At 39.3% G+C, this 19,018-nt stretch overlaps 2 protein-coding genes across 4 annotated transcripts in view; one reads left to right on the top strand and one right to left on the bottom strand.

Annotated features, from left to right (window-relative positions):
• The window catches only part of LOC144210245 (BCL2/adenovirus E1B 19 kDa protein-interacting protein 3), a 29,496-nt gene extending 25,218 nt beyond the window's left edge, over positions 1 to 4,278 (bottom strand). The window contains exon 1 of the mRNA XM_077736795.1: positions 4,132 to 4,278. The gene's annotated coding sequence lies outside the window, so the exon portion shown is untranslated. The remainder of the gene's footprint in view (positions 1 to 4,131) is intronic.
• Positions 1 to 18,956, top strand: part of LOC144210243 (uncharacterized) — a 32,134-nt gene extending 13,178 nt beyond the window's left edge. Inside the window, exons 3-4 of one of the 3 annotated variants that reach the window (XM_077736789.1) lie at positions 667 to 738; positions 18,569 to 18,956. In XM_077736789.1, coding sequence (XP_077592915.1) covers positions 667 to 738; positions 18,569 to 18,758 — 262 coding nt within the window. In that variant the 3' untranslated portion in view covers positions 18,759 to 18,956. Of the gene's footprint in view, positions 1 to 663; positions 739 to 18,568 lie in introns of all 3 variants that reach the window. The other 2 variants (XM_077736788.1, XM_077736790.1) reach the window with 2 other exon arrangements.
• Positions 18,957 to 19,018: the final 62 nt, after the last annotated feature.

Below are 19,018 nucleotides of genomic sequence, written 5' to 3'. Positions count from 1 at the left end.
TTTTTATTAGCTCTCATGTCAGTTATGCCACAGAAGAACTCAAGTCGCATCAAAAGTTGGCCTTTTGAGGGAGAACACGCCATGACGATTTCTCCCTATCTGGCGCTGCCAGTTAGGATGTCACTAAACTTTCATCACCATTTTATTAATCTACTTTAAACTTCTTAATGGTCCTTGATGCCTTATCTCCATAACATCATGAGCAATAGACACGGGGTATGTAGTGCCCCAATGTGCCGCTTCTCCCCATCATTTTAGCATGTGCTGGCATAGGAAGGTTGCGAGGAAGCTCAGTCTAATGCAGGCAGACTTAACTTTTACCTCATGAGCATTATTTTATGCTCGGAGTGGTGTAGTGACTCATGGGTTATGTAAGAGCCGGTCGGAGGATGAAGGAGAGGTTTGGTTGTGGGGCGAGTAACGTTCATTAAAAAATTATCAGGGGATTTTTTTTCTTTTTTCGTTAGCTCAAGAATGAAAAGAACACGTTTACACACACACACACACACACACGCACACGCAGGTTCTAATTCATGCACACTTTCAGGCTCTCTTAGACAAACTATTCCCTGCTCCTTCTAATTTCTACTTTGACATAGCCATTTGCACCCCCACAAACTTTTCCTTTTACCCCTGATATGTCATCTAAATGCTTTTCCACAGAAGACATTCATACCGAACCGGTCAGGACATTGAGAACTGTGGGACCTGCAGGGACTGTGCCTGCATCATCTATAGGTACGTGAATGCGTTGTTGTATGTGTAAGGCAATCACATCTGTCAACTCGTATGGTTTGACTGTATTTTGCACAGAACTTTTAATTGATAAGGCATAGAGTATAACATCATCCGGGGCAGCACAATATAAGACCACGTGTGTAAAAAACAAAAACAAAACTAAGTGAATTGTACTAAATACAAGGATAGCGCTTATTTTACTAGGGTTTCCAATGGTTTACCATAAACTTCGTCGCTCTCACAGTGCGTTTAGCAGAATATATATCTATATATACAGATAACTTATTTATATCTATATACATATATACTTATGTATATCTAAATTTATATCTACCTATATCTATATATATCTAGATCTATTTTTCTTTCTATGGTTCTCCATCTATGGTTCTCGATCTATGGTTCTCGATCTATGGTTCTCGATCTATGGTTCTCGATCTATGGTTCTCGATCTATGGTTCTCGATCTATGGTTCTCGATCTATGGTTCTCGATCTATGGTTCTCGATCTATGGTTCTCAATCTATGGTTCTCAATCTATGGTTCTCAATCTATGGTTCTCAATCTATGGTTCTCAATCTATGGTTCTCAATCTATGGTTCTCAATCTATGGTTCTCAATCTATGGTTCTCAATCTATGGTTCTCAATCTATGGTTCTCAATCTATGGTTCTCAATCTATGGTTCTCAATCTATGGTTCTCAATCTATGGTTCTCAATCTATGGTTCTCAATCTATGGTTCTCAATCTATGGTTCTCAATCTATGGATATCGACCAATGGATATCAATCTATGGATCTCTATCTATTGTTATCGATATATCCAAATGTACATATATTTATATTTCTATCTCTTTATCACTATCTATTTAAATGTCTATATATGTATATATGTGTGTGTATATAATTATATCTATATCTACACCTATATCTATATGTAAATCTATATATACATATATATCACCAAAGAACCGGTTACATATAACAAAAGTTTCTCTCAACACCCCATGTATATTTTTTGTCTAAATCCCTTAACTGGGGTATCAAGGAATAATTTGCAAAGGAGTAAATTGTTACAAACTTGATCACTCAATGATACTTATGTTTTGTTTACATCCCTGTTGGTGCTGGTGCCATAACTTACACACAGTACATCTGGGCATAAAAGTTGCTTGATGCCACAAGGATGTGAAATAAGGCATCTTTAAAAGAAAAAGGAAAATAGAGCTACACATACAATCAAACTCCACATTAGGACCTGAAGTGTAAAAAGTAAGTGTGGCTATTTGCTGCATCTCTCAAATTACATGTTAAGGCAATGAGGGCACATTGCGTGTCTCGGTGCGCAGTTATTGTGCATAGTGCTGTCATGGTACATCACATCACATTTGGGGAATTCGGTCTTATGGCTTTATTCCCGCGACAGCCAGAGTGTCGTTCCGTCACGTGACAGTATACTCCCATATCAATTGTGGAACCTTCCATGCACATAAAAGGTTTCATGGAATGATAAGAGGAAAACCTGGCCGAGGCACATGCGTTAAACATGTAGAGACAATTATTGATAAGATTCTTCTGGAATGAAGTAATCTGGAGAGATGAGAATTTTTAAAGTAAAATTGGACTGTTTTGTCTTGGAACTTGGTTGAATCTGGAAAAAAGTGCCTTGAACTTTTGCACGAGTCAATGAAATATCAAGATTTGCTTGGATTTCTGGAGCTAAATGCAGTGTCAGAAAGTTAAACTACAGGCCTTTAAACACCATTCGGAACACAACAAACAAAGCATTGAATTACTCTGAAGTGACCAACTATGATGCTTTATGTGAAAAATGTACTACTGGCTTCTAGTACAAAAAGTAATGCAAAAAAAAAAAAAAATCACATGAAACAATGATTTAATTCATCATGTTTTTTTGGTGGAACGCCAGTCACTTAAACAATGCATATTATTAACGTAATAAAAAGGTATACTGCGATTGGCTGGCAACCAATTTAGGGGCTCCTTGTTGCCTCTGCCCATTGTTGGCTAGGATAGTCTCCAGCACCCCACGCAACCTTTGTGAGGACAAGAAGTATGAACAATGATTGAATGAAAATAAACAAAAAATAAATCCAGATTTATTAATTGCGATTTGGATTTTTTTTTTGCTACTGCATGATATTTTCTCTTAGTTCTGCTAAGTTTGTTAAAATCATGCAAATATATTCATTCATTTTCTGAACCATTTACCCTCACAAGAGTTCCAAGGGGGTGCTGGAGCCTATCCCGGCTAACAGGCATCAAATTCATTTCTACTGGGAAGGTTGCCTGAATCGTTATTTCTCACAGTAATAGGCATCCAATCCAATTCGACTCTGTGGCTGCCAACGATCAAATGATTTCCACAATCCCTTCCAGTCAAAATGGATTGGACGCCTATCACCGTCAATAGGAACCAACCTTGAGGAAGGACCTGGGATTACAACAAACAAAATACATTTTAAAAACCTGATTTTTATTCCCTTCTCTATAACAAATAATAGCAGAACAATGTTTGCTTCAGATCCTTTGATTTTATTCTGAAAGTTTGGAGACCCATAATTAAGAGGAAACTGAGCAATTTTAGAATAGAATGTTGCCTTCACCCCAGTTTGACCCAGAAGCATCAAATGCTCCACTACATTTAGAAAGCGTCTGAAAAACATCAGTTGGCATGCTATTTTATGTCATACCCTTCATCTTCAGTATATTGCAAACAATTTTCAGCATCATTTTACATTCTAGACTGGCCTTACCTTTCTTATTCCTACAAAAGCAGCAGTTTTTACATGACAGAATGACAACAAGAAGAACAAAAAACTGTCCGGTGGATTTTTATATTTGGGGTGGTGAAACCTACTCATCTGGTTAACCTTTCTAAACCACAAAGACGATTAGAGTGCATCATGGATTGGTTTCTAATTACTTGCTTGAAGAGGACGCTGAAGTTCTTGCAGCAATACATGCTTGAATTGAATTAAATATTTTTTTTTTCCAATTTCTTGCACATATTCCATGACATTTTGACAATGATTGTCTGATAGATGTTAAACATTTTAAAATAGGGAGTTACTTTTTGCTTATCTGATTTGATTATTGCAATGGTTCAGTCCAGTATTGGAGGACATTTGGCCTCAAAGTTCTTGAAATATATTAAGAGGATTTTTAAAAAATATATTTATAAGTAATTTTAAATATTTTCTTATTTTCATTGTGTTTCTAGATGTGGAAGATTCAATTTTTGAGAAACTGGCATATTTAAAATTGGAAGTGGGCACAGACGGGAAGTGATGGTGTACAAACATAACTTTAAGTACGTGGGAGCCTCTCAAAATACCATGGACTTAACAATCAAAGAACCAAATCAAATCTTACCTTATGGTGGGAAGCACACGAGAACACAGGTTGACATAAGCGACGATCCCATAAGGATTGTGAAATACATAGTGTTTAAAATACTTTAAATGAACAGAAATGGGTTGATGAGACAATCAGAAACAACTGGACCACATGACAGGAAGCAAAGAGGAAATATACTAGGGACAAGGAAACAGGTGAACTCAATGGACAATCACAAGGGCAGGTCACACAGGGAAAAAAAAGAAAAAACAACTAAACCTGACCAAACCAATGTGTAACAGTTTTGTTATTTTATTTTGTAATTTCTGGAATTAAACCAATAAATTCCCTCATTTTGTGATTATTTCAAAATTATTGTGCAGTACTGGAGGAAAAAAAATAAAAATATAAATATGTTAGTGATGTTGTGTCTGAGTGGTTAGAACGGTCAATCCCTGGAGGGTTCTGACGATTCTGCGTGGACTTTTTATGCACTCCCTAGGCATTTGTGGGTTATCTCTGGGGACTCTGGTTTGCCCCCCCCCCCCCCCCCATTCCAAAAAACATGCCTGGTACAACTGGTTCAGCACTCTAAATTGGCTATAGGTATATATAGGTTTAATCCTGAATAGTTGTCTATCTCCTTGTGTTAGCAACCAGCCTGCTGCCTGGTGGCTGGGACAAGCTCCAGCACCCCCACGGCCCTTGTGAGGGTAAGCGGCACAAAAAATGATTGAATCAAATAAATAAATTGACCCACAAAAAGAGTGTTTGCACCATTTCAGATTGATAATAGTACTTGAAATACTGTATTATGTACTGGAATAAAGCTCTCATCTCATTTTCTGAACCGCTTTATCCTCACTAGGGACGCAGGGGGTGCTGGAGCCTATCCCAACGGACTATGGGCCAGAGGCGGGGGATACCCTGAATTGGTGGCCAGCCAATAGATAAAATATATTGTAAAATATAATAGATCTGTTACCAAATATGTCTTTGTTTTGTCCGAGATATTAACATGACAGGATTTGTTTGTGGGGTTTAGAGCTGAATAACATAAGTATGGGATTAGGAACACGACATCCCTCTGTATGATGCAATGCTTTTTAAAGTATGTGACTTTGTTCTCTTGCTTTTTTTTCCATAGTGGTACTTATATAAAAAGCTAATACCACTTTGCATGCAAATGTAATGGTGACAGAACATTACATTTCAAACACTTTGTACCAGTAAAGAATTCCCATAATCGAGCGCTTCATTTGTTCAGTCTTTAAAGAGAAAACATAAAATAAAAAGAGCTTCATATTACTAAGAGAATAATGCATGACAGTCCGAGACTATTTATCAAGCACCAATGGCGCATTGATCAGGACTTAATATGTAGAACGCATTTGTGTGACCATGGAGGAGAGAGTTAATTAGCAAAGCTTGCCCCACCCCTGGTGTCATCATTCTCGTAGCTAATGGCCGACATAAGAGTAAAGTAGAGTCTAACAAGGAGCTGTTGTGCTTAATCCCTGTGGAGTGCAGCCTAATCAGATTTGCACTCTGCTGCTTTATCTTCGCTTGTACTCATTCGGTTGTTCTATCATGCATTTTGCTGGAGGAGATCCACGAGCAAGTTACTTCCACGTAGATTAATGACTCTCCGATCCGACGTTTGCGGCCAAAGTAGCAGTCCACCCAGTGTATTTTCTTTTTTCTTTTTTTTTCTTTCTTTTTTTTTTACAGGCAATCCGTCATCGCCTGCGCCGAGCGGTAGATAATTGAGTAAAGGCTCAGCGGGGGCGATTCCAGAAATGTTGTTTTTTTAAATCGCAACTCACACCGCACAAATAAACCGCCCACGACGTTAAGTCGACGCTAACGACTTGACTGCTCACTCTGTATAGCTCATATTATAAAGGTCGGTACTACAGTATCGAGTTAAAATCCCTTCAGTGGTTTTAATGCACATTTCTGTTTGACAGGTAACATGAACTTTTTTGTTGTACAAAGTATAGTTTGTTTTTTGCCATTTCTTTAAAACTTTAAAAGCTTTTCTTTGGGCGTATTTACATTTTCCGTACCGTGTTGCAAACCAGTTCCAACATAGCACATGTTTTTGCATGTAATAGACTTCCATACCCACAGGAATTATGGAAAAAATGTTGTTTGGTTTGTAGCATTGCACTGATTTCCTACTTATACTTTATCATGTTACACCGCCCATACCAATTTGTCTAATGATTGAACAATGTTTGCATGTGTGGGTTTGTTTTCAAGTGCTAAGACTTAGGGAAAAGGAACGCCATTAAATCAAATTGAGTCCAATTTATTTTGGTCCAGGCCAAAGTAGTAAGCCAACTATGGACTTCCCTCATGCATAAATGCCCTGAGGTATGTTTTAACATAAACGGTGCCTTTTAGCAAGTGAAGTTCTGAGATGACACGTCTTTTCGGACTCTCAGGTGTAATCTAAATCGACAATGGGATTTTTATTTAATTTGTTATAATGACTGATAGTTAGTATAGGCACATGTGTGCCAGGAGCTGCAGTGGTATGCCAAAGGAATCCTTTACCGGCCTAACCCAACCCACGTAGGATCACAGCCTATCAACTCACACGGAATGTACGTGGAGTGATGTCGGTGAACATTTTGTGACAGCGCCTACAGTAGCAACTCATCCCGAGCCACTCTCATCGCACACCCGTCATGAATCAGCGCTTCCTGACGCACATCCGTACTGACACGGCCTTCCGTCCCTGGCACGCTGGCCTTCGATTGCCGTAGACCAGAAACAGAGATGAGGAAGAAACTGGGTTAACTCTCAATAGTTCAACTTTTCCATCTCAAGTCTTCTATTCATTGCAGCAGATTTATAGCCCCTCTCAGATAACTAGCACAGTGAAATATTCATTACCATTAAAACTTAATCACAGTGCTTTTAGGCTTTAAAAGTAATAATGAAGTTTGGCAGATACCTGGCTAGAAGTTTGAATCAATTTTGGGTGAACTTCAAATAGGCGCCAGCTTGAGTCGAGAGAGAAAATTATTGTTTTCTGTTTTTATCAATATCGTTTTAGCTCCTCTAACCACAAACACTAGTGAATGTTCTGCTTTCACCTGAGGAAAGTTTAGTTATGAATCCCACTTGGGAGGCCGTGAATGGGTTTAAAAAGACACACCTCATCCAAATGTCTCACCGGTATGAAACCATAGACCTAAGAAAGATGAAGGGCGAATAGATCGAGGAACCCGTGAGGGTTTGATCCACAGAAATAAGCGTGAGCAGATTTATGGATGCAAGACGAATAAATGAATGGATGATGGAGAATGGAAGGTTGAATAGGTCGATAGTTACTTCAATGTGCTTGGCTGACTGCAGTTCCTCATTGTCTATGAATTTGGCCTTTCCCATATAGAAAACTTGGTCCTTCTCCCCAATAGATATTTTGGTTTTGCATCCTTACACACATACAATCCACTTGCTCCGTCTACACCTTCAAGAGAAGTGTATTTCACATTCAAAGTGTTTGGGACGACCAGGTCAAGATCCAAAGATACTACTAGGGTGGGGTACAGAGCCTGAGTGAGTATGGGAGGGGGAGAAGGCAGCTACCTGCAGTTAGCCACCTTCCATTCAAACCAAATGAAGCGGAACAGGAAGCAGCTATATTCCGGGAAACCCACACGCATGCTATAAATAACGGCATGCAAATGAGCAGGAGCCCACCCAAATGAGATCTGCATGTCGATGTACGCACACAGATGAGTACGGGCAAATTACAGATGAACCCCTCCTCATGTTCACGGTCATAAGGATATTTCTGAAGTACAATCCTGCCTCAGGCCCATCATTAAACATTGACAATCCTCTGCCATTACCATAACCGCCAGTGAAAAGAGCCCACTTCCAGAAAGATAAGATGAATTCCCAGGAAAGTCGCGAGGTTAAAAGGAAGGAGGAGAGGGGAGATGTGTTTCTGTATTTGGAGAGGCAATGAAGTGAAGCAAATAGAAGTGATATGAATTTTAAGAGGCAACTCTTTCGGGGACTAGCTCACTTTCAGAAGAATTACATCTATATTGGAATATTATGTAAATCTTGGTTACGTCCAACAAAAACATGCCGCATCTGTGTTCGGAGTTGATAAATGGGATCGCTTGCTTCTTATAGCACCTGCAATCAATCTAACACTGCAATATCAACCAGGGATTTGGAATTTTCGGATTAGAGTACATTCACTGTATTAGGAAAAATAGCTAATAATGGCGTAGATAAAATTGGTTGTTCCCTGAACTCAAACATGTTCAATCGTTTGGGTGCAGAGAATTTGGCAAATAAACAAAACTTAAATGGTTCAATATATCCATGCAAACCATTACACCATTAGTTATAAGTCACATAATCAATTAGGTTGTTATTAGTGGTATGGCTATGTTGTTGACAGTATATGTGAAATGTTTGCTCTCTGCAAAACGGATGTCCAATGTAGGTGTTCTTAACAGTGAGTGTGTATAGCCACTTGTCTCTCAGTGTGCCCTATGGCTGACTGGCGACCAGTCTAGGGTGTATTCTGCCTTTTTCTGAAGTCAGCTGTGTCAGGCCCTAGCAACCTCCGCAACCCTTTTGAGGATTCCCAGTATGGAAGATGAATGAATGAATTAACTCTGCGTTGTACAGATGATAAAGGTTAAAGTCCTGCTATCTTAATTTTTTACACCCTGATTAAAAGATAGAATATCATCCAAGAGTATTTAACAATAAATTATGAAGACAAACAAAGATCCATAACAATTAGAATTGAGCAACAAAAATGATTTTAAACGGTTTGCCTCTACATAGTGGAAACCAATAACTTTTCTAAAGGCAACAATTACGGTAATGCAAATATTCATTTATTCATTTTCTGCAAATGCTTTTTCCTCACTAGGCTCGTGGGGGGTGCTGGAGCCCATCTCAGCTGACTTCGGGTCAGAGGCGAAGAATACCCTGAATCGGTGGCCAGCTGATCACAGGGCACTATTCACACTCCTACCTAGGGGCTATTTAAAGTGTCCAATCAGCCTACCATGCATCATTTTTTAAATGCGGAAGGAAACCAGAGTACCCAAAGAAAATCCATGCAGGCCTGGGGATAACATTCAAACCGATCCCAGAGCTGTGAGGCCGACACGCTAACCATTAAGCCGTCCTACAGAGAATATGTCTTCAATTAAAAACAGTAGTCAACTTTATCGCGTGACGAGTTAAAATTTGGAATTGAAATTGAGTGGGAGGAGGAAATAAGTCCCAAAGAACACTATTCAAAAAAGATTTTACTTCACACTTTCAAATCATAGGCAAAATAATCATAATACGGCGCAAGTGCTTGAAAACAAAGCATCTCAAGACCTATTAACAGGTGCTCTTGTGCGTCTGTAAATGTACAAACCAGGATAATGATTCAAAAACTAATATCAGCTGAAAATTTTAAAATATTTTCTTGGTACACTTTGACAACAACGCTATAGCCTTCCCGTTTTGATTCCCAAGCTGTTATTAATTTTGTCAGTTGTTCAAAACAGTTTTCAGTAAAAAAAATTGATGAAAACACCACATTAGACTACTTAGTGGCTGTTCCACTTCCTTCGATGCGCTTAATCCACTCAGCTCACCATTTGCTCCGACAGAAAAAAATAGAGGCTTCTTCTTGTTAGAACAATTTCTTACACTACATGTTTTAAGCATTTGTCCAATAAAATAAATTAATTTCTTGAAAACAAAACAACTAAAACGCTGGTTGCAAAAAAATCTGACTTTGCTTACATATATTCCTGTAACTGACAGCTAAATGAGATTAAAAATGTGTTTTTTTGTTTTGTTTTCAAAGAAAGGGACTACAGGTTGTTACTCAATGAAGTCTAATCTATCAAATTCAATAAAGCACACTCTGAGGTTATAGTGGGACTTTTCATATAAATCAAATTTAGCATCCAGATAATTTTACGTTCGTTTGTAGTCTAACGGAGCAGTTTTAGGGGAAGGTAAAAATGAATAATTCTGATCTAAAAGCCACTTTCCTACAATTCAAAGTGGAAGAACAACAGAAGGATTTAAAATGTATCCATTTTCGTACACATTTGTTGCTATCATATAAGCAAAGTCAATCAAATATTCTTCAGTTAAACAATGCATGGATAAAGGGCCTACCGATTAACAAGGTTAAATTCCGTGAACCAAAAGACAAGGCAATCTTCGGGATGTATTTTGCTCAAACACTTTCCGCCCATATCTGACAAGTCATTGATCCACCGACAACTACACGTGGCCTCTTCTGACAGAAAACACGCAGAGGTGGCTGAGAGCAAAGATAAATATAAAAGGCCCAAAAACAGACACAAAAAAGATGCTTTGCTTTTAGTATAAATGAATGTGAGGGATGTATGCTCACTATGTGAAGAAAGATTTGTCAGATTCTTGACTTTGACCTTTCTCTAACAATTCTGTCAGAGCTTCCAGACGTGAAGTGTGTGTATGAGTGCACGTGCGGGGTGTGTGTGCGCTCTAACACGGAAAAGGCGGCTAATGGAGAAGTTGGTGTGTGTGTGTGTGTGTGTGTGTGTGTGTGTGTGTGTGTGTGTGTGTGTGTGTGAAAGGGCAGGCCAGGCAGTTCTTCTGCAGTAATCCATCTTCACTTCAGGGCTGAGCCGCGGCGCAACAGGCGCCTCGCAGGGGACGGAGATATACACCGAAGGCGTCGGCCTCATTCTCAACTGCGCGGATGAAATGTTCAACCAGCAGCCTTCAGGGATTTGGCAGCTGGAAGGAGGGGGAATTACACGTTCCATGTATAGTGTTCTTTCACATCAAATTCTAAAAGAGAAGAATAGACAGTTAAAACTTTTAAACTCAATGGGATAAGAATTTGGTTTAAATGACAATTCTTTGACTTGTGTGTTTTGCTCCTAAACCCGCTTATAAAATCTTCCCATTGTTATTCTTAGCTCAAGAACACTTTTTAAAACAATTTCTGCAATTGAGAACTACTTATGATTTATATAGCTAAGATCACTTGGAGTAGGGGTGTCAAACCAATTTCACGAAGAGCCAAGAGGGTCCTGGTTCCTTGCTTCCAACAAGTACAGTTTAACGAATGAATTTTATGGTCTGGAATTTACACTGCTACTATTACGACTGCGCCACACTCAACAATAATCTGTTCTGACCCCTTTGAAAAACAAAAGACGTGTTTTTATATTGTAGTTTATTTTTAAAAATAGTGTAGGATTCAAGTGTATAAAAACATAGGCGGTATTCATTCATTGTCCATTTAGATAATCCTCACAAGGGGGTACTGGAGCCTATCTCAGCTAACAATGGGCAGTAAGCAGGGGACATACAGTGAATTGGTTGCCAGCCACATTGAGATAACAACAATTCATGCTCACAATCTTACTTAAGGACAATTTAGAGCACATGTGTCAAAGTGGCGGCCAGGGGGCCAAATCTGGCCCGCCGCATCATTTTGTGTGGCCCGGAAAAGTCATTAATGAGTTCCGGCTTTCTGTTTTAGGATCAAATTAAAACGAAGAGTAAAGATGTATATTACATTTCCTGATTTTCCCCCTTTTAAATCAATAATTGTAATTTTTAAATATTTTTTTCTGTTTTTAGTTAAAAAATCATTTAGTAAAATCTAAAAATATATTTTAAAAAAAAGCTAAAATAAGCATTGTTTTAGATCTATAAAAAAAGAATATTCAGGGCTTTTAATCCAGTTCTTTTAATCCATTTATAAAGAAAATATCTAAATATTATATCTATAATGATCTGGCCCACATGAAACTGAGTTGACATTAAAGTGGCCCGGGAACCAACCCGAGTCCGACACCCTTGATTTAGAGTATTCAACGTTGCATGTTTTTTGGGATGTGTGAGGAAACGAGGGTACCCAGAGAAAACCCACACAGATACGGTTGAAATGTGCAACACAACAGAGATCCATGATCCCAGAAATGTGAGGTGACCGTTCCCACCGCTCTTTGTTATTCTGCATTGACCAGCATAGGAATTCCGTCATATTTCTTCATACTCGAGTGACACCAGAAACTAGAGTTAGCTTTGCAGCTTATTTTAGTTTGGTTTCCGGCTAGGACCCCAAATAAAATAGTGACTCACAAGAAATACCACTGTTCTGTCAAAGAAATGAAAATAAATAAAATGTAGCCCAATGGGGTTACATGAATCTTTTCCCAAACGGCTTCAGTCTTCATGTCCAGTGTTAGTTTTATGTAACGGATAAACTTCAGGGCGTGAAAAATAGGAGCGGCCAAGCGGTGCAAAGAAAAAAGAATTCACTTGTTTTGCTTTAATTACAGAGCTCCCAACTGGCGGTGACGCCGGGAGCCAGATGGTGCCCATCACCACGAGGAGGTGGAACAAGGGGGATGAGGGGTGGGGGTGTTGGGCCTTTGCTAAGCAGGACACTGTCTCATGTGGATGATGTGTCATATAAACACTAATCACGCTTGAAACCCACCCACAGCTAAATGAAATCCGTGAAGCTCTTCCTCTCTCACCCACTCACTCTTAAGTGCTCATCATTGGGGAAAAAGAAATGACTAATATTTTATTATTGTACTTCTTGACAATGGGTAAAAAAAATAATTGTTATTGCGGTGTAATTTCATCTTTGAATGACCGTCTGTTTAAATCATTTAGAGTATTTCTTTTCCTACTCACATTTTCCATTAATATCTACACAAACTGTATTGATGTGGTTATAATTCCTGGTGGATTGAAAGAAAATGATGTAATTTATTCTTAAATTGCAATAAAATTACTACAATGGTACTGTAATGTTATGATTATCAAATGGTTGTGAAATGGCTGACAAGTGACAACAATAATGGTTTAAAACGGTCCCTTCTTTAAGTTAAAAATACTTTAAAAAAATATCTTGATGATCCCCTTACAATACACAAGATATACAGTAGATAGTCGATTTGTCCGTGATGCAAATTTGAGAAAACTATTCATAACTATAGACTAATGTTAATTATATATGCATACATACATACATGCTTGTGTTAAAGTTAACATAATAGATTCTGTGTCAGCTAAGAGCACTAAAAATGTGGTTTTGGAGATTTCAGATCTCATTGTCGGAGATCAAAATTACATCATTCAACCCCTTTTCAGAGTCTGTTCTGTCAGTGTGGTTGCAGATGGTAAAGACACCTAGTGCCGCAACGAGGCTGTATTCAGGTTATATACACTGCCGCATTGTGTCTTCCTCATCACGACAGGGTGAAGGTCTCCTTGCTTCCAAAAGATTGCACAGATTGCAATTATTGTGGGAATCTGACACTTTGTGTACGTTTCTCCTCAAAAGACTGGAATAGACTAAATAAAGCATAGAGCCACATTGAAAGCACTTTAAAGCATTACTTTGTGGAAGGGATGTGTTGTGTTATGTGGGAGTTCAAATGATTCAGGTGCTTGGAAATTTTCAACAAGCAAACGATGTCTTGACCTGTTCACTGAAAACTATCTGAATTCAAAACAAACAAAATAAAAGTGGTTAGCAAATCGGCCTTACAGTTCTGGGGCACTGGGTTCGAATTGCGGGCCCACCTGTGTTCTCCCTAGGCCTGCGTGGGTTTTCCCAGGGTACTATGGTTTCTTCCCACATTCCAAAAGACATGCATGGTAGGCTGGATGAACACTCTAAATTGCTCCTAGGTAAAAGTGTGAGCGTGAATAGTTGTTTGCCGTTTCATGCCATAAGTCAGCTAGGATAAGCTCTAGCACCCTCCACAACCCTTTTAAGGATAAACGGGTTCAGAAAATGGATGAATGTAAAGGCTCATTGAAAGGCCTATTTAAAATTCCACTAATTACACTGACAATATTCAAGACAAGAGCATTTTTAATAACAAAGAGTTAGGGCATTGTGAGGGTAGGTGGTTCAGAAAATGGAAGAATGAATGTTTGGATAAGGTTTCTTTTAACATTACATTCCTCGCAAATGTCCCAGGACTTGATGACAAATCCGCATGTGCGCAAACTTCATTCAATCGTTGGACAAAAAAGTCTGAGCGGGGTAATATAGTAAAATACGGGAGTCAAAGAATCCTTTATGCTTCATCCTAATGGTAGACATTTTAAATGTCTCGCCATTTTTTTATATGGAATTTCCAGCAACATCTTTATGTCTGCATCTGCCCAAAAGTCAAGTAGACTCCTCATTGCACCCCGTCCAACCCCCGACTCATTTCAGCAACATACTTCAAATCACGGACTGCAATGCTAACCAAAATTCATTTCCAATAATACCTGTGGCTACAGAATTGTCTTACCTTCAAAAACCTGTGTGATTAATAAGGATGGTGTCCAGAACATCAGATTTCTATTCACACTAACCCAACACCAACTTTTTGTATATAGACCAGGGGTAGGCAAAGTATTCCACAAAGAGCCTAAGTGGTTGTGGGCTTTCATTCCAGCCTATAAAGAGAAAACCATTCGACAAATCTGCAATCTTGGAAGTGGAATCAGTGGATTGCAGTCAGCTGCTTCTTGTTTCAACAGAAACCCAATTGGTTAAACTCTCTGTGCTAGATAGGATTGGATTAGACGAACAAAAAGCGGCAGCTTTGAATATCCCCTGACTTTCACTAAGGTGACTTTGAATACACCTTTCTCATTCAGGTTGACTAGTTGTACTTGCTGTAAAACCATGCAGCTATAAGTATTAGGTTTTTCATACATTTTCCAGATGATATTTGGTAACAGCATTACTGCCCATCCAATTTCCTCCCTCTGCTGTGCATTTAGCTGCCATTTTATCATCTTTATACCCATGCGAAACAAGAATAAATATACCTTGGTAGAGGAAGAGTAGCATCCCCATCAGTGCAACGAAGGGAAAAATCACTTCAGTGGGCGGCCGCTGGCTTGACTTGTTAGGACAGACTGTGTCAGCACACCTCAGCGCATATGTTGCACTAAATTTGTCCCACAACAAGAGGCTGAAACAGTAGATTTCTCTCCAATTTCCTCAAAAGCAGCAATCCTGGCCGAGCGTCACTCGAGTGCTGAAGCCACACACACACACACACACACACACATAATCTAACGTTCCCACATTCTTTCCCTGCCAGATTTGTTAAAGCTACTTTTCATGTCAGGTTCTATCCACTTGCAGTGTAACATCGACACTTGAAAAGGGAGGGGAGACTGAAGACTGTATTGTATAGCCTTTGTATGATTGAAAAACAACCGAATGTACATGAGGATGTAGGAAGCCACTGTTTTCCAAATCACTCACAAAATAATTAATCTATCCCCCAGCTGTAGTCAACCTACATTTAAGTACAAGTCACGCAAGCAGGCGATACCCTGAATTCTAGATAATTGCGTTGCGATGCAAGGAACGTTTCACACTACATAGATAGGTTCTACACAAATACACTATGGAGGATGTAGAGGCAGATATTTTGCAAGAAATTACAAACAGAAGAAATAGACCCAAAATAATTGTTTATATTAATAGGAGATTTGCCACATTAATGCAAATATGTACTAGTTCACTGAATCGGAGATTGTGGATTTGTTCTAAAATTGACTCACCAGGGACTGGCTGTCATTGATGGCAATAGTTAGACATTGCTGTCAGCCCTCCAAGTAAAAAATAATTGGACACCTGTCAATGGCAGTGAAAGATGATCACTTTTCAATTGAAATAAATTTGATGTCTATAACTGTCAAGGGCAGTGAAAATGTTAAGGGCTACAAACAACAAGATAATCCTGAGGTATATATTGTTTTAAAAAGCTACAGTACTATAATATATATATATTTTTTACAAAGAGAAAGTGTCCCTCGATAATATAAAGGTCAATAAAATCACATTCAAGCGAGCTCAATTTATCATATTGGACTAGCTCAATTATCTCATCCCATCTAATTTTCTGAACCGCATTATCCTCATTGGAGTGGCTGGGGGTGATGGAGCCTATCTCAGTTGACTTTGTGTCAGAGGCGTGTGATGCCCTGAATTGGTGGCCAGCCAATCGCAGTGCACAAGGAGACAAACAACCATTCAGACACACACTCATACCTAGGGGCAATTTATAGTGTCCAATCAGCCTACTATGCATGTCTTTGGATTGTGGGAGGAAACCGGAGTACCCGGAGAAAACCCACACAGGCCCAGGAAGAACATGCAAACTCCACACCGAAAGGTCCACACCTGGATTTGACCCCAGGTCCCCAACTGTGGGGCCGACGTGCTAACCACTCATCCGTCGGGCCACTTTAGTTCAATTATTAAGACCAAATATTTAATTAAATAATTTTCCTTACCACCATGTAGGTTGACTACAACTGGGGATACCACAGTGTTGCTAAATGTGAAATGGTCAGTTTCAAAAATGAAAAACACCATTGTGTCTATCAGGCTTCCTATTTTAGCAAAAAAAATGATGTGGATGCTTATTTCCTTGACAGATGTCTCGACGAACTTTCATCTTTTAACATCCCATTAGTGGTTTGTCCAACCCCTTGCTTGGTTGGTGTTCTTCATAGCCATTTGTTCCTACGCGCCACATTTACCAAACAGGCCGCTCCAAGCAACGAGCGACAGATGCCTCACGTGTCAGCTGGGATGCCTCCCAAAGTAAACCAAAGCAGTGAGCGGGAATTTGCCGGGAACAGATTTTTTCCCCACGGAGCAGGCGGATCGCAGCTGCCAGACTCGCTTTTGGCCGTCGTTGTCATATATTTAAACTTGCATCATTTAAACACTTTGCACAGCACTCCCTTCTCTCTCCCAAATTAACTCTATGGAACAATCAACGGTAAGACCACAATGGCGGGTCTTAAAGGGAAGACAGATAGTCATTTTATGGAATCAATTACACCTTAGCATATGCACACTGACAGACTCAAACACAAGTGCATGGGAAAATGAAAATTAATGACGCCACAAAGAAGAACAGGCAACTTGGGATACTCACTTTAGATTAGCTTGGTATTCCTGCACTTAAGTGGCCACTTTCTGGAAACACTGGCTATTTTTCTCCACTATTAAACATGATCGCAGCTATCCCAATTGACTTCAAGCAAAAGGCAGAGTACACCCAAGACTGGTCACCAGCCTTTAAATTGCTATTCTCAATGATAACAATACAAATTATGCAATGAGTAGTGTGGTGTAATATGAGCAGATTGCTTCTAGTGTCCACTGGTTAGCCGGCAAATTCCACTTTTGCCTTCCATGGTTACAAGATGGATCCCTGAAGTATCATTTTTTTTCAGGTCAGGCCTTTCCTTGCTCAGTTGCCTCATGCTCCTCCTCCTCCTTGTTGTTGTTTGGAGTTTTGTTCTTCATCCTCAATTTCCTCCAGTCCTCCAAGGACTTAATCAGTGGCTCGATGCAACATTGATGGTTTTCAGTGAAAGAACAAGATGGCACTTCAGTGTTCAAAGTAGAATTAGATGATCCCCTTACTGCAGCAAGAATAATATTTGCTTGCAGCAATACACTTCACAAATGTGCTTATATATACAATGGATCCTCAGCTGTTTGCGATCCAAAACTCACCAGTTTCACATTTAGAAATAAAATTATTTTTAAAATAGGAAAGTAGTTATCTGCACAAAAAAAATCAAGGGATAATTTTCTTTAAAAGACATTGACCTAAATTTTCACAAAAACCTGGTAAAATTGTATCCAATTAAAAATAAAAATAAAAAATGCTGCTCGAGGGAAATATTTCACAAGGAAATATTGAACAAAAGAGTGACGGAACACCTGGTAGTGAGGATTTTTGCTAGTTTTTTTTTTTTTTTTTAGGCCTAGAGCTGTATTCATCTCAAAAGAGGCATTGTTCTCTTCTGGACACGTGGGAATTAACCTGAGAGTCCTCCAATAGGCCCTGCATCGTCTCACTGGTGATAGCCCTTCTGTTTATTCCCAGCATCTGCTGCTTTTGCCGTGTGAAGAGAAAACACCCGCTAAATAGGCCACTGCATAATAATAAGCGAGATTCAGCCAGAAAAGGCAACACAAAAAGAAGAGCGAGAGTGTTTTCACAGCGGGAAGCTTAGACATGTGACTGTGCGTCATCCAGTACTGATATATTTCCCTTCTTGTTATTTTGGAGGTGATGAGCATTTTAACTCCCACATTATCATCAAAAGCAGAATGTCCTTATTGGAAAAAAACTGTCTTTTGACTCTGCCAAGGGAGCAAAAAGTCCAATTTATTTGGCAATATGAAGACTATCTAGAACTATTGTTGGTTTTAAGTGTTTCATAGATTCACGCGAATGTTATGCAAAGGAATCACTGCATACATATTTACACATGTATAATAAAGTTAAATAGAATCCTCAAATTGCATTCACTGTTCAAACCTCACTGGAGAATTTTAGAATAAATCATTTGTAATATTTAATGTCTCTAATTTCCAATGTTTTCCTTATCTCTCCCAATCTAGCGTAGAACATGACTTTCGTCTTCAGGAAGGGCAGGTGGTGCGTACGTGGAAGGTGGGCGACCCACCCGAGGGCTCGCCGCAGACCTCCACTCCTCCGTCCAGCACACCTAGCCAACAAGACTCCCCCCAAGCGGTTCGTCCCGCCGTAACCACAAAGAAAAATAGGAAGAAATGCTTCTGGTTCCTCTGAAAAAAAAAAAGACTTTTGCAATCGCAATACCCCCACAGATGGGGAATGATCGAGCTGGAGGAGGAAAACACAAAAGTATACAAAAGAAAAAAACGTGGGTGGACATAAAAGTTGAGATTTGAGCGCTTCTTTTTTTGGCAGAGGCGTTCAAAATGCCTTGCTGTGTTTTTAGAACTCTCCTGAATGGTCTCTTGAGCTTTTTTTTTTTTTGGGGGGGGGGGGGTTGGGGCACGGGACGGTCACTTTAAGTGCAATATGAC

The sequence above is a fragment of the Stigmatopora nigra genome, chromosome 17 (assembly GCF_051989575.1).
Source record: "Stigmatopora nigra isolate UIUO_SnigA chromosome 17, RoL_Snig_1.1, whole genome shotgun sequence".
Classification (NCBI taxonomy): domain Eukaryota; kingdom Metazoa; phylum Chordata; class Actinopteri; order Syngnathiformes; family Syngnathidae; genus Stigmatopora; species Stigmatopora nigra.
This window is presented reverse-complemented; position numbering and strand designations above follow the sequence as displayed.